Genomic DNA, 15,319 nt, shown 5'->3' on the forward strand with positions numbered 1-15,319 from the left:
TATTAAAAAAACAAGAAAACACCATTGGAGAACTTTTTGTGAAACACTAAATAGAACTACTCCTTTAAGCCAAGTGTGGGGAATGATCAAGAGAATGTCAGGGCTCAGAAAAGAACATAAAAATCATGTGATGAAAGATGGAATGCGGAGTGTGGTAGGAAATAAAGAAAAAGCAGAACTTTTAGCAAAAACCTTTGTTAAAGTGCACAGTAATGATAATTTGAGAAATGTAGAAAAACAAAAGAGAGAAGAAACAATTAGTTTAAATATTGAGGAAATGAAGGAAGACAACGATAATAGTTTTATCAACACTATGGATATGACATTTTCTTTGGATGAAATGGTTCGAATTTTAAAAAAAGTTAAAAATACGACGCCAGGGAAAGACCTGGTGAGTTATCAAATGATCAAAAATTTAGGTAGCATCGGCAAAGAAGTGGTCTTGAAATTATATAATAGGATATATGAAGAAGGAAAATTACCAGATGAGTGGAAAACAGCTGTAATAATTTCAATATGCAAGCCAGGGAAAGATCCGGAAGAGGCAGGAAATTATAGGCCGATAGCATTGACCTCAAATTTGGGCAAAGTAATGGAAAAAATGATTAATGAAAGATTAATATATTATTTAGAGTCAAAAGAAATTATAAAAACTACCAAAGTGGTTTTCGCAAAGCAAGAAGCACAAATGACCCAGCAGTGCAGCTGGAAGAGGAAATTAGAAAGGGACAAATAAATAAAGAAAGTATAATTGCGGTATTTTTTGACATAGAGAAAGCGTATGATATGTTGTGGAAACAGGGGTTGCTGATGAAACTAAATAGGATTGGGATTAGAGGAAGAATGTACAGATGGATAAAAGACTTTTTAACAAGTAGAACATTATTAGTAAAAAATAGAGAATGAATATAGCAGAGAATACGAAGTGGAAAATGGGACCCCACAAGGGAGTATAATAAGTCCAGTACTATTTTCCATCATGATAAATGAAGTTTTTAGTGAAGTGGAAGGGTTAGTGGAGGTGGCATTGTTTGCTGATGATGGAGTGATGTGGAAGAGAGGTAGAAATACAAATCATATAGAAAAGAAGATTCAAAAAGCGGTAAATAATGTTCAAGACTGGGGGACGGCTTGGGGTTTAAGATTCTCTGTTGGAAAGACAAAAGTCATAAATTTTACGAAGAGGAAAGTACAAAACAAGCTCCAAATAAAACTCTATGGAGAAAACATAGAAGAGGTACAAGTATTTAAATATTTAGGAATATGGTTTGATAAAAATATTAACTGGTCAACCCACATCAGCAAGATAGTGGAGAAAAGTAAAAAGGTGTTAAATATAATGAGGGCTTTGAGGGGTAAAGATTGGGGGGCTGATAGGTTGACATTGAAAACAATATATATCACTTTAATTCGGTCTGTTATCGACTACGGATGCATTATTTATCGATCTGCTTCAAAAACTCTACTTGAGAAAATAGACCGGATCCAGTCGCAGGCGTTAAGATTATGTTGTGGAGCTACTAAATCTACTCCAGTGGCAGCATTACAAGTAGAAATGAATGAAAAACCTTTGGACATGAGGAGAGATAAACTCTCAGCAGTTTATTGGGCAAACTTAAAATGATCCAAGCAAGGACATCCAACCTGTCAAGTGCTAATAAATTGCCAAGAAAAAGGGAAGAAAAAAATGAATAGTTTTGGGTGGATAATAGGAGATATATGTAAAAAAACACAAATTGACAATATTAAAGTGAGCCCTACAGTACCAATTCCTGCAATACCACCGTGGATGTATGAAAACCCAAAGGTAGACATGCAGTTACTGAAGAATAGACATTTAAATAGTTACCAAATAGAACAACGGATTGAGGAAATGTTTTTTGATAATATTATGATATACACAGATGCATCAAAAACTATAAATAGTCAAGTAGGAGCTGCTGCAGTTATCCCACAGAGAAATATAGTGTTGAATAAAAGAATTAGTGATAAACTATCTGTTTTTACGGGGGAATTGGTAGCAATTTATATGGCAGTTAACTGGATAGAGGAAAACAAAGCTAGGAAAGTAGTCGTGTGCTCGGACTCCAGCAGTGCATTGACGAGCATAAAAAACATAACATCAGAAACAAGACTAGATATAGTTTATGAAATAGTTCAGGCAATCTACAGAATAAATAAAGCGGGAGGTGTGGTAACATTTCTCTGGGTTCCTGCTCATGTAGGAGTTGAGGGAAATGAGTTAGCTGATAGGTACGCAAAACAAGCAACCATTAAAACAGAAGTAAACATGGAGATTAAGCACAGTAAAGAAGAAGTGAAGAGCATAATTAAGATAGAACACAATAAAAAGTGGCAGGATAATTGGAATAAGGAAACAAAAGGTAGAGAGTTTTACAAAGTCCAGAGGAGAGTAGGTGTAATGAGAGGAGGGGGTAGAAATAGGAAAGAAGAAGACATTATTACTAGAATGAGATTAGGCCATACATATCTAAATAGTTCACTAAAATTGATAGGCAAACATACTACAAGGCTGTGTGATTTTTGCCACCAGATAGAAAATGTTGACCATGTCTTAATACAATGTAGGAAATATAATAGAGAAAGAGAAATACTGGAAAATAAGTTAGCAAAAGAAAATATTAGGTTAGAAGTGGGAGATATATTAGGATTGCATTCAGAAAACATAGGATATAAAGCAATATACACATATTTAAAAAACACTGGGTTAAGTAAAAGAATATAGAGTAGGGATCCACCTCGGTCCACACTCCATTACAGTAGGTGGCGGTAATGCACACCAGAAGGTTGCTTGCCAACCGCCATAAAAACAAAAGAAGAAGAAAAAGAGATTCGGGGAAGAAAATGGCGGTTCACACCTTCGTCTCTGAGACCGTCCTTCTCTTGGCAGCAATTGATACAGACTAAGTTATGTTAAGTTTCTTAAACTTTTATCAAACATGTTCCTACTGCAGTTCGAAACAGTGGTATAGTATTTTATACCAGGCGGGGAGTGTGACGTAATATTATCAGGTAATGAGAAGGGACCTTTTATTTTGAAGGCGAGTTGCTCCCTCTAGTTTCCGGTAGTCTCCACTCGACAGTCAGACGCTCACTGGTTTACACAGGAGACAGATTTACGTGTTTCAGCGCTCCAAGTTTGTTGTTTCTTCCCACAAAGTGCCTTGGAAACATTGTCTGTAAGTCCTATTTCTGTTTAATGAAGACGTTGTGTGCACGTGTACTTGTAGAAATAATACCGTGCGACGATAGCTTGTTCTCCTGTTTTAGCTCGTTGCTACTTAGCAAGTAGATTCTTTGCTCGCTAGCTCACTGCTCTAAGGGAGGGTGCAATGTTTGTTTCTCTCCTCCTCAGTATATTATGTATATTATCCTGTGTTGTTTGCAACCATTCCATATGTACATCTTATTCATGTGTGGCTTTGAGTGTTACACGGGCTGTGTAACACTCATACGTTTATGAACATACGTTTATGAACACTGTTTACATTGTTATTGTATGGGCTGCGTGTGTATGTGGGAAAACATGTAATGCAGAAAACATTTATGGAAATGTGGGTACTTAATAGTGTTTATTTGACATATATGTTGTGTCTCTTTGGGTTGTAGCTGCCTGGAGGTTTTCATTTAGTGCGATTTTGAAGGAGGATATAGATGCACTTCCTTTTACACCTGTTGGGAGTGCATTCCATTCCGTTGTTGATAGGAAGGAAGCGTTCGAGTATTGCCAGGAAAAGAGGAAAGGCGCACATTGGAGTTGTTGTGTGGTTGAATCGCATCTTGTACAATAAAGACAAGACAAACTAAAGAAGTTGTATGAGCCTATATTCCTGGATTATTACAGTATTGTGTGTGTGTAACCGTCATTCTCTGTGTTGAGGTCCTCACTCTTTATTGTGGTTTCCGAGGTATCTGAACACGTATTGTATGATTGCCAATGTTAAGGAAAGCAATGTATACTGTTTACAACTTAAAGAGAGACTGCTGAAGTTTTAAAGGAGGATTTATTTTGTCCGGTCTGAGTTGAAAATGTCTTATAAGCTCAACCATTCTCCCTATGTGTATTGTGTTTCATGTTTGAAGCCCAAAGTCACCCCAGTAATGATTTAAAACCAGAGTGGTTATGATTTACATTATTGCACTGATTTAAAGGCTTACTGAAACCCACTACTACCGACCACGCAGTCTGATAGTTTATATAGCAATGATGAAATATTAACATTGCAACACATGCCAATAGGGCCTTTTTAGTTTACTAAATTGCCATTTTAAATGTCCCGCGAAGTGTCGTGTTGAAAACGTCGCGGTATGATGACTCGTATGATGACGCGTGCGTTGACGTCTCGGGTTGTAGTTGACATTATTTTCCAGCCCGATCCAAGCTATAAGTAGTCTGCTTCAATCGCATAATTCAACAGTATTCTGGACATCTGTGTTGCTGAATCTTTTGCAATTTGGTCAATTAATAATGGAGAAGTCAAAGTAGAAAGATGGAGGTGGGAATCTTTTAGCCTTCAGCCACACAAACACACGGTGTTCCCTTGTTTAAAATTCCCGAAAGTGAAGATTTACTATGGATCAGAGTGGTCAAGCGAACATGGATCCCGACCAAATGTCAACCGGCAGTTTTCGGTGAGAAAATTGTGGTAATAAGTTTGCTCTTACAGGCGACATCAGCGGAGCTTCCAGCTGCGTGACTTCCCTCAGAGACACTGGGTCAACACACCCGTGGCCACACCCCCTTTCGACTTTCAGGTACTATTTAATCTCAACACAATAGGCAGATAAGGGATTTTCCAGAATTATCATGGTAAATGTGTCTAATAACATCTGAATCGCTCCCACTGCAATTGCCTTTATTTTTTTTTTTACTTTATTTTTTTTCTAGTCCTTTACTCTAAATTTCCTCATCCACGAATCGTTCATCCCTGCTCAAATTAATGGGGAAATAGTCGCTTTCTTGGTCCGAATAGCTCTAGCTGCTGCTGGCTATGATTGTAATCAATGTGAGGATGTGAGGATCCCTACAACCCGTGACGTCACGCGCACATAGTCTACTACTTCCGGTAAAGGCAAGGCTTTTTTATTAGCGACCAAAAGTTGCGAACTTTATCGTCGATGTTCTCTACTAAATCCTTTCAGCAAAAATATGGCAATATCGCGAAATGATCAAGTATGACACATAGAATGGACCTGCTATCCCCGTGTAAATAAGAAAATCTCATTTCAGTAGGTCTTTAATGGTGAATTGATTGTATTAAAAATAAATGCATGTATCTCTTAAAACATAGTCTATTTAATAGACAGAATTGCACTTCAAAGAGTGATGTTTATGTGTTTCAATCCATAATTTATGTGAATGTGTGGTTGTGATATGTTGCTCATTGATGTGTGGAAAAAAGAGTTAACCATTGTGCTGAATTCAAACCAACAAATGGACATTGAAACTGAATCATAATTTCACTAGGAGAATGTTATTGTTTTGTATGCTGATTTTGGAAAATTTGTAATAAATCAGACAGAGATTCGAGGTAGAAAATGACGGTTCACTCCTTTCATAAATTTTTACCGTTATTCTGTTTTTCAGGAGTTCACACAGGAGAGTGAAGGCAGTGGAACCTGACAAAAATCATTTGTTACTCCAGTTAATCACTTTTGAAACTCGTAACACACTAAATTGGAAAAATGTGCAAATTTCAAAAGGTGAGAATGTTGATGGAGGAGCGACTAAATGTTACTGTTAAAGAAATATTTGGAGTGTTGGAAAGAACCATAGCAGAGTACGAGGAGGAACTTTCTAGGACAAAGGAGGAGAACAAACGTCTACAACAACTACTGGATGCTGTTTTTAAACCTCAAGCAGGTTTGTTTACCTTATCATGTAACGTAAAAGTCAATTCAAAAAGATTGCACCGAATCAACAGCTTGTATATTGCTCACTAAATTATTCTATTACACTTTTGATTTGTGAATTTTATTTGACATTGTCGTCATGATGATTATCCTGTAGAAACAATATTGTTTCTTTTAGATTTGTTTGTGTTTTATAACAGTCGGAAAAGAAAATGTCCGTCCAGAACAATTGGGAGATGACACATTTTTAAAATTATCTATTTTCTATTTGACATAAAAACCTATCTGTTGAAACCCTCTGCATGAATTTAGATATAGAAACAAGTTGCAAATTGCAAGATTAGAATGTATGAATGGCTCTGATGTGTGTATCTTGAGCTTTGTTTAAAAAGAAAAAAGTATATTTTAAACATGACATGACAAAATAAGATTTTACTTTAACTCAGATACATACTCAGATTTATTTTTCCCACCTGCTATATATATATATGTGTGTGTGTGTGTGTGTGTGTGTGTGTGTGTGTGTGTGCGTGTGCGTGTGCGTGCATGTGCGTGTGCGTGTATACATATTCAGTGGGGCAAAAAAGTATTTAGTGTGCCACCGATTGTGCAAGTTCTCCCACTTAAAATGATGACAGAGGTCTGTAATTTTCAACATAGGTACACTTCAACTGTGAGAGACAGAATGTGAAAAAAAATCCAGGAATTCACATTGCAGGAATTTTAAAGAATTTATTTGTAAATTCTGGTGGAAAATAAGTATTTGGTCACTTCAAACAAGGACGATCTCTGGCTCTCACAGACCTGTAACTTCTTTTTTAAGAAGCTCTTCTGTCCTCCACTTGTTACCTGTATTAATGGAACCTGTTTGAACTCGTTATCTGTATAAAAGACACCTCTCCACAGCCTCAACAATCGAACTCCAAACTCCACTATGGCCAAGACCAAAGAACTGTCGAAGGACACAAGGAAAAGATCTGTAGACCTGCACCAGACTGGGAAGAGTGAATCTACAATAGGCAAGCAGCTTGGTGTGAAAAAATCAACTGTGGGAGCAATTATTAGAAAATGGAAGACATACAAGACCACTGATAATCTCCCCCGATCTGGGGCTCCACGCAAGATCTCATCCCGTGGGGTCAAAATGATCATGAGAACGGTGAGCAAAAATCCCAGAACCACACAGGGGGACCTGGTGAATGACCTGCAGAGAGCTGGGACCAAAGTAACAAAGGTTACCATCAGTAACACACTACGCCGACAGGGAATCAAATCCTGCAGTGCCAGACGAATCCCCCTGCCAGTGCATGTCTAGGGCTGTCTGAAGTTTGCCAGAGGCACATGGATGATACAGCAGATGATTGGGAGAATGTCATGTGGTCAGATGAAACCAAAATAGAACTCTTTGGTATTAACTCAACTCGTCGTGTTTGAAGGAAGAAGAATACTGAGTTGCATCCCAAGAACACCTCACCTATTGTGAAGCATGGGGGTGGAAACATCATGCTTTGGGGCTGTTTTTCTGCTAAGGGGACAGGACGATTGATCCGTGTTAAGGAAAGAATTAATGGGGCCATGTATTGTGAGATTTTGAGCCAAAACCTTCCATCAGTGAGAGCTTTGAATGGTTGACCAAATACTTATTTTCCACCATAATTTACAAATAAATTCTTTAAAATTCGTATAATGTGAATTCCTGAATTTTTTTTTTTCACATTCTGTTTCTCACAGTTGAAGTGTACCTATGATGAAAATTAGAGACCTCTGTCATCTTTTTAAGTGGGAGAACTTGCACAATCGATGGCTGACTAAATACTTTTTTGCCCCACTGTATATATATATATACACATTTATTCAATTACATACTTCTTCCAGGAAGTGAAAAAAGTGGTGATCAACCAAGTCAAGATGTGCGTGAACTGTCTAAGTACACAAAGGGCCAAAATCTTGCTGCGAAAAGCAGATATGAGCAAAAAATCTTACTAAGAAACGGAATGAATCCCTAAAGATTTGTTGAGCGATTTCAACAATTATCTGTCGGTCACGTTCCCAGACATGTCAAACTATCTTGAGTTCCAGACGTCATTCTAAACGACAAAGGAGATGAAAGCTTAAAAAGGCATGGATGGCTACTATTTATTTGTGTGTGGCTGGGTCAAGGAAAATAGTATCAAGACTCACGGATAAATCATGCATGGTTTTTGTTCGGGTAAGGTTGGATTTTATCATTCAATTTTGCGTCTTGCGAGGACGCGTCCATGTAAACAAACAACGTCTAGGAACCGACAGCTGCCACCCATGAATGCATATCTATTTTACAAACTATTATTAAATCATAATCCTATTTTGATTTTTGTCATGTTGTTGGTTAATACAAGTCCACAACCATAAAATAATTTCTAGTAAGATGTGTAATAAGAGCTATAAATGATTTAGATATTTTAGTTTTTATGCATATTTTATTTGGCCAACCTCACATAATGTGAGCTGCAAACTAAAATACAGTAACGCCTCATTCGTGTTCTATGTTCTGCAGACGTCCAGCGGGTGTCAGCGAAGAGTCATGAAGAGATTCCCTCCTGGCAGCAGGAGTGGCACACCAGTGTGGGACAGAATGAGCTACAGGTCCCCTCCCACATTAAAGAGGAGCAGCCCTGGGAGCAGCTTCGTGATGGAGATGAAGCTCAGTCCTTACAGTTTCATCACAGTCAAAGTGAGGAGAAGAGAGGGGCGGAGCTTTTAAGTCAACACATCACGGAAGCTGATGGAGAGAAGTGTGAAGATATACACTCAGAACCAGACCGCATCTTTGCTCCACTGTCAGACATGGGCGACATGATGTCAGACTCTTCTGATCACAGTGACGACTTCCAAAAACCTTTGGAGAGTAAAAATTACTCTAAATGTGATACAAGACATCACACTAACAAGAACCCCTTTGACTGCTCTGAATGTGGAAAATCATGTAGACAGAAGATTGATTTCACAAGACACATGAGAATACATACTGGAGAGAAACCTTTTACTTGCTCTGTTTGTAATAAGAGTTTCTCCAGAAAGCATCACATGTCCACACACATGAGAATACATACTAGGGAGAAACCTTTTGCTTGCTCAACTTGTGCTAAAAGATTCAACACTAAGAATCACATGATATTACACATGAGAACACATACTGGGGAGAAACCTTTTACTTGCTCCGTTTGTAAGAAGAGTTTCTCCACAAAGCGTGACATGACCACACACATGAGAACACACACTGGAGAGAAACCTTTTACTTGCTTCGTATGTAAAAAGGGTTTCTCCGCAAAGCGTGACATGACCACACACATGAGAACACACACTGGAGAGAAACCATTTACTTGCTCTGTTTGTAATAAGAGTTTCTCCAGAAAGCATCACATGACCACACACATGAGAACACACACTGGAGAGAAACCGTTTAGTTGCACTGTGTGTAATTTAATGTTCAGGTTTAAGCAGCAGGTCAGTAAACACAAGTGTGTAACAGTCTTTGAAGCTGCAGGGATTTAAAACCACTTTAACAGTGATTGTGCTAAATGTACTTTAAATACACAGCATGTTTAATATGAATGTATATTTTGTGTTGTATGTAGTGCTTATCATTTTTTAGTATTAAATGTTGTCCTGTAATTACTTGTTTTTAATTGTGTGCATTTATTGAATATTATATTTGAAACTACTACTCAGTGGCCTAGTGGTTAGAGTGTCCGCCCTGAGATCGGTAGGTTGTGATTTCAAACCCCGGCCGAGTTGGCATAAGAGCTGCAAACTAAACCTATTGTTTACATTAGTTTTTTTTCATAAATTTTTACATTGCATTTTATTGATGTTATTATCCGATTAAAACAATGATTTAATACAATTGTTAACAAAATTTGGATTGTGGTAGATTAGCAGCATTGTTACATCCTGGATGTTATCTACTGCAAAACATCAAACAAAGAAGAAAAATGCTGAAGTTAGCAGCACATCACTGAACTTTAGAGTCACCGCGAGTGGAGTTGGTTGTTTTTTCTTGCTGCATTTGTACTTATTTCACCACACATCTTTACTTTTAATCCTAAAGTTTTCTTCTAATATATTGTAGGCTTCTAAGATTTGTGTTTCTGATGTGTGTAGTCTGTGGAAAAGGTTGTTGTCCCTTGTGGATCCATTTGTTCACTTGCACATATACAAACCCTGTTTCGATATGAGTTGGGAAATTGTGTTAGATGTATTTATAAACGGAATAAAATGATTTGCAGATCATTTTCAACCCATATTCAGTTGAATATGCTACAAAGACAACATATTTGATGCTCAAACTGATAAACATTTTTTATTTTTATTTTTTTTTGCAAATAATCATTAACTTTAGAATTTGATGCCAGCAACACGTGACAAAGAAGTTGGGAAAGGTGGCAATAAATATCAATCAATCAATAAATGTTTATTTATATAGCCATAAATCACAAATGTCTCAAAGGACTGCACAAACCACTACGACATCCTCGAAAGAACCCACATAAGGGCAAGGAAAACTCACACCCAGTGGAACGTCGGTGAGAACCTTGGAGAGGACCACAAATGTGGGCAACATTATCACAATTTCAGATGGGTTAAAACCAATAAAAATCAGTTCCGAGGGGCTTATTTAATTTTTTGAAGTTTTTTTCAAAAAAGGCTTTAAAGTGCCTGATTTTCGCTATCTTTAAATCCATCGTCCATTTTCCTGTGATCTCATTTAATAATGCCAACGTGGCGGGTAGCACAGCAAGATATAGCGACATTAGTTCGGATTCAGACTCGGATTTCAGCGGCTTAAGCGATTCAACAGATTACGCATGTATTGAAATGAATTGTTGGAGTATGGAGGCAGATAGCAAAAACGAAATTGAAGACGAAACTGAAGCTATTGAGCGAATAGCAATTGAATCTATTCGGCGATCGCCTTCCAACCAACGATTGAGTGTCGCAGGGTATCCATACATCTCTGTGCCTTGTCTGTCGTAGCGTTGCCGGTAAAATGTGCAGGAGCCACTTAAATCAGTCGATTGGTGTTTGTTTGGCATTAAATATGAGTGGAGTGAAAGGCTGGATGCAAATATAGCTACAAATGTACATACAGCTATCCTAAATAGCATGTTAGCATCAATTAGCTGGAAGTCATGCCGCTACCAAATATGTCTGCTTAGCACATAAGTCAATAACATCAACAAAACTCACCTTTGTGATTTTGTTGACTTTATCGTTGCAAATGCATCTGCTTTGAGTGTCGCAGGGTATACTTACATCGCTGTGCAATGTCTGTTGTAGCATCGCCGGTAAAATGTGCAGACAAGGGACTTTCGGATCTTTTGACACTGCATGGTGTAACTTGAATCAGTCGATTGGTAAGTGTTTGTTTGGCATTAAATGTAGTTGGTGGGAAAGGCTGGATGCAAATATAGCTACAAATGAGGCATAACGATGCAATATGTATATACAGCTAGCCTAAATAGCATGTTAGCATCAATTAACATGCCGTGCTAATCGATGCACAGTCCACGTAAGACAACTTGAATCCGTCCCTGATCGTGTTGTTACACCCTCCAACAACATGATGTCTCCAAGGTACGGAAAACAGTCGAAAAAACGGAAAATAACAGAGCTGATTTGACTCAATGTTTGTAATGTGTTTGAGAATATGGCGGATTGACTACCTAAGGTGACGTCACGTTGTGACGTCATCGCCTCTAGAGCAAATAATAGAAATGCGTGTAATTCCCCAAAATTCACCCATTTAGAGTTCGGAAATCAGTTAAAAAAATATATGGTCCTTTTTCTCCAACATCAAGGTATATATTGACGCTTACATAGGTCTGGTGATAATGTTCCCCTTTAAGAACATCGTTTCTCAAAGTGCAATTGCAAAAAATTTAGGGACTTCAACATCTACGATACATAATATCATCAAAAGATTCAGAAAATTTGGAGAAATCACTCCACATAAGCGGCATGGCCGCAAACCAACATTGAATGACCGTGACCTTCGATCCCTCAGATGGCACTGTAAAAAAAAACGACATCAATCTCTAAAGGATATCACCACATGGGCTCAGAAACCCTTCTGAAAACCACTGTCACTAAATACAGTTCGTCGCATCTGTAATTACAAGTTAAAGCTCTACTATGCAAAGCGAAAGCCATTTATCAACAACATCCAGAAACACCGCCGGCTTATCTGGGCCCGAGATCATCTACGATGGACTGATGCAAAGTGGAAAAGTGTTCTGTGGTCTGACGAGTCCACATTTCAAATTGTTTTTGGAAATATTCGACATCGTGTCATCCGGACCAAAGGGGAAGCGAACCATCCAGACTGTTATCGACGCAAAGTTCAAAAGCCATTACCTGTGATGGTATGGGGGTGCATTAGTGCGCAAGGCATGGGTAACTTACACATCTGTGAAGGCACCATTAATGCTGAAAGGTACATACAGGTTTTGGAACAACATATGCTGCCATCTAAGCGCCGTCTTTTTCATGGACGCCCCTGCTTATTTCAGCAAGCCAATGCCGATTCACATTTAGCACGTGTTACGACAGTGTGGCTTCTTAAAAAAAGAGTGCAGGTACTTTCCTGGCCCGCCTGCAGTCCAGACCTGTCTCCCATCGAAAATGCGTGGCACATTATGAAGCGTAAAATTTGACAGCGGAGACCCCGGACTGTTGAACGACTGTAGCTCTGCATAAAACAAGAATGGGAAAGAATTCCACTTTTAAAGCTTTAACGATTAGTTTCCTCAATTCCCAAACGTTTATTAAGTGTCGTTAAAAGAAAAGGTGATGCAACTCAGTGGTGAACATGCCCTTTCCCAACTACTTTGGCACGTGTTGCAGCCATGAAATTCCAAGTTAATTATTATATGCAAAAGAAAAACAAAGTTTATGAGTTTGAACATCAAATATCTTGTCTTTGTAGTGCATTCAATTGAATATGGGTTGAAAAGGATTTGCAAATCATTGTATTCTGTTTATGTTTACATCCAACACAATTTCCCAACTCATATGGAAACAGAGTTTGTACATCATCATCATCAGACGTTCCTGGTCCACTACTGGACGAAACCTTAGCATAATGTTTTAATATAAGTGTGACCTCATTATTCCTTGATAATAAGACTAAAAATACAGATTTAAAGGGGAACATTATCACCAGACCTACGTAAGCGTCAATATATAACTTGATGTTGCAGAAAAAAGACCATATATTTTTTTAACCGATTTCCGAACTGTAAGTGGGTGAATTTTGGCAAACTAAACGCCTTTCTATTGTTCGCTCTCGGAGCGATGACATCAGAATGTGACGTCACATAGGTAATCAATCCGTCATTTTCTCAAACACCGAGTCTCAGCTCTGTTATTTTCCGTTTTTTCGATTGTTTTCCTCACCTTGGAGACATCATGCCTCGTCGGTGTGTTGTCGGAGGGTGTAACAACACTAAAAGGGAGGGATTCAAGTTGCACCACTGGCCCAAAGATGCGAAAGTGGCAAGAAATTGGACGAAATTTGTTCAAAATACGAGGGTGTGGGGAAAGCCAACGAAATGGTCAATCGTTTGTTCCGCACACTTTACCGACGAAAGCTATGCTACGACAGAGATGGCAAGATTGTGTGGATATCCTGCGACACTCAAAGCAGATGCATTTCCAACGATACAGTCAAAGAAATCTTCCGCCAGACCCCCATTGAATTTGCCGGAGTGTGTGAGCTACTCAGGGACAACGGACCTAAATAGCACGCCAGGCAATGGCAGCAGTTTGTTCCCGCAGACGAGCGAGTTAAACCCCTTGGATGTCTTGGCTCACACCGCTTCTACCGTCCCTTATGCCACCGAAAAAGATCAAGAGAAGAATATTGACCCTAGCTTCCCTGGCCTGCTGACATCAACTCCAAAACTGGACAGATCAGCTTTCAGGAAAAGAGAGCGGATGAGGGTATGTCTACAGAATATATTAATTGATGAAAACTTTATTCATTACTCGCAATTTTACGTAAATTATTATACATAAACTGTGTTTACCAATAATTTAGCTTAAAAACATTTATTTTTGTCAATCATTCGAGTATATTCGGGTAGTCTTGAGTAATGCAGTATGTTGTGTCTATTTAGGTATGGTTAACCTGAGTGAAGTCTCCCCATTATTTTGTGACAGGTGCTACAGGACATTTTTTCGAATTCTTATCGACATTCGACCGAAGAGGATGATTATCAAACTTTGTCAAGAGCGGATATTGGAGTTCAGATATACCCTGGTGTGAAGTCTAAAGGTAACAATCAATGTTAGAGTACGCTGTGGAATACTCATGATACCGGAGATGGCAAAGAGTTTGTTTCAATTAAAGTACAATTAAAATACTTATCGCAATGATAAATTCATATTTCACAGGTGTCCAGGTGAAAGTAAAAGATGTCAGACCGAAGATGATGTTCACGGGAACTCAGTGTGAGCTCATCAAACCCCCCATGGACCCTGATGAGGCTAGTGATGAGGAGATGGAGTCAGATGAGGAATCCATCGCTTCTGAAGAGTCCATGGAATGTGGTGACCCAGACTACGTGCCTGACAAGGATGACCATGACAATTCTTTTGAAATGTGAGTGTTAAGATTATCCATCCATCCATCCATTTCTACCGCTTATTCCCTTTTGGGGTCGCGGGGGGCGCTGGCGCCTACCTCAGCTACAATCGGGCGGAAGGCGAGGTACACTCTGGACAAGTTGCGACCTCATCGCAGGTGTTCAGATTAATAGATCCAATTAATGCCAATTTTAGTGCCTTTCATATAGCACGGTAATCTAACTCATATGTAAACCTGAATAGTTTGTCGACTATGAATAATAATAATAATTAAAGCTACACGCAGCGATGGACGGGACTGACTTAGGCTGCTGCCCCCGCGACCCAAGCCCATATGAGCGTTTAGGAAAAATTTGTTTTGAAGGGGTTTTTGACAACTTCCTGTTGATTTTTGCTGAGGGATGTCAACTATTAAAATGTGGGTGTAAGTGAGACCTACATATAGGTTTTTGTTTTATGTCTCTACGACATTCCAAACGGAAGTTACAAGCAGTTTTGTCGGTGTTTTTTTCCTAGAGGGGCGCCTGAGCGCAATTTTGATTTTTGGGGTTTGTTGTTTTAATAAGATGGTGTTGGTTTGGTGTTTTAATAAAAACATAGTATAAAAATATACTTCACAATAATAATAATAATAATAATCCAGACTTTTATTTACATGTATTTTAGACCTGCTGCCCCCGTGAGTTACTTGCCTCAGAGACAGAGGCTCTTCCTTGTGTATGAGGGTGCGTTGATGGACCTCTTCTGCCACTGTTCGGCTTGCCAATCAGAATGTGAATGCAAGCTTCAGAGGATATGTGGGTCATCCATCACTGTA

The 15,319-nt window shown here is 38.7% G+C and overlaps 1 protein-coding gene across 3 annotated transcripts; it reads left to right on the top strand.

Annotated features, from left to right (window-relative positions):
- The first annotated feature begins 2,933 nt into the window (after positions 1–2,933).
- LOC133543463 (gastrula zinc finger protein XlCGF57.1-like) lies at positions 2,934–9,531 on the top strand. 3 transcript variants are annotated; one of them, XR_009804386.1, is made up of 4 exons: positions 2,934–3,200; positions 4,689–4,776; positions 5,609–5,724; positions 8,411–9,531. XR_009804386.1 is itself a non-coding variant. In XM_061888032.1 (4 exons), the coding sequence occupies exons 3-4, from the start codon at positions 5,707–5,709 to the stop codon at positions 9,406–9,408; spliced, it is 1,176 nt and encodes a 391-aa protein (XP_061744016.1). In that variant the 5' UTR covers positions 2,936–3,200; positions 4,689–4,776; positions 5,609–5,706; the 3' UTR covers positions 9,409–9,531. The 3 variants fall into 3 exon arrangements, 2 of the variants coding, with proteins under 2 accessions (XP_061744016.1, XP_061744017.1); XM_061888032.1 differs by having other exon boundaries at positions 2,936–3,200; positions 5,609–5,884; XM_061888033.1 differs by lacking the exon at positions 4,689–4,776 and having other exon boundaries at positions 2,936–3,200; positions 5,609–5,884.
- Positions 9,532–15,319: the final 5,788 nt, after the last annotated feature.

The sequence above is a fragment of the Nerophis ophidion genome, linkage group LG26 (assembly GCF_033978795.1).
Source record: "Nerophis ophidion isolate RoL-2023_Sa linkage group LG26, RoL_Noph_v1.0, whole genome shotgun sequence".
Classification (NCBI taxonomy): Eukaryota; Metazoa; Chordata; class Actinopteri; order Syngnathiformes; family Syngnathidae; genus Nerophis; species Nerophis ophidion.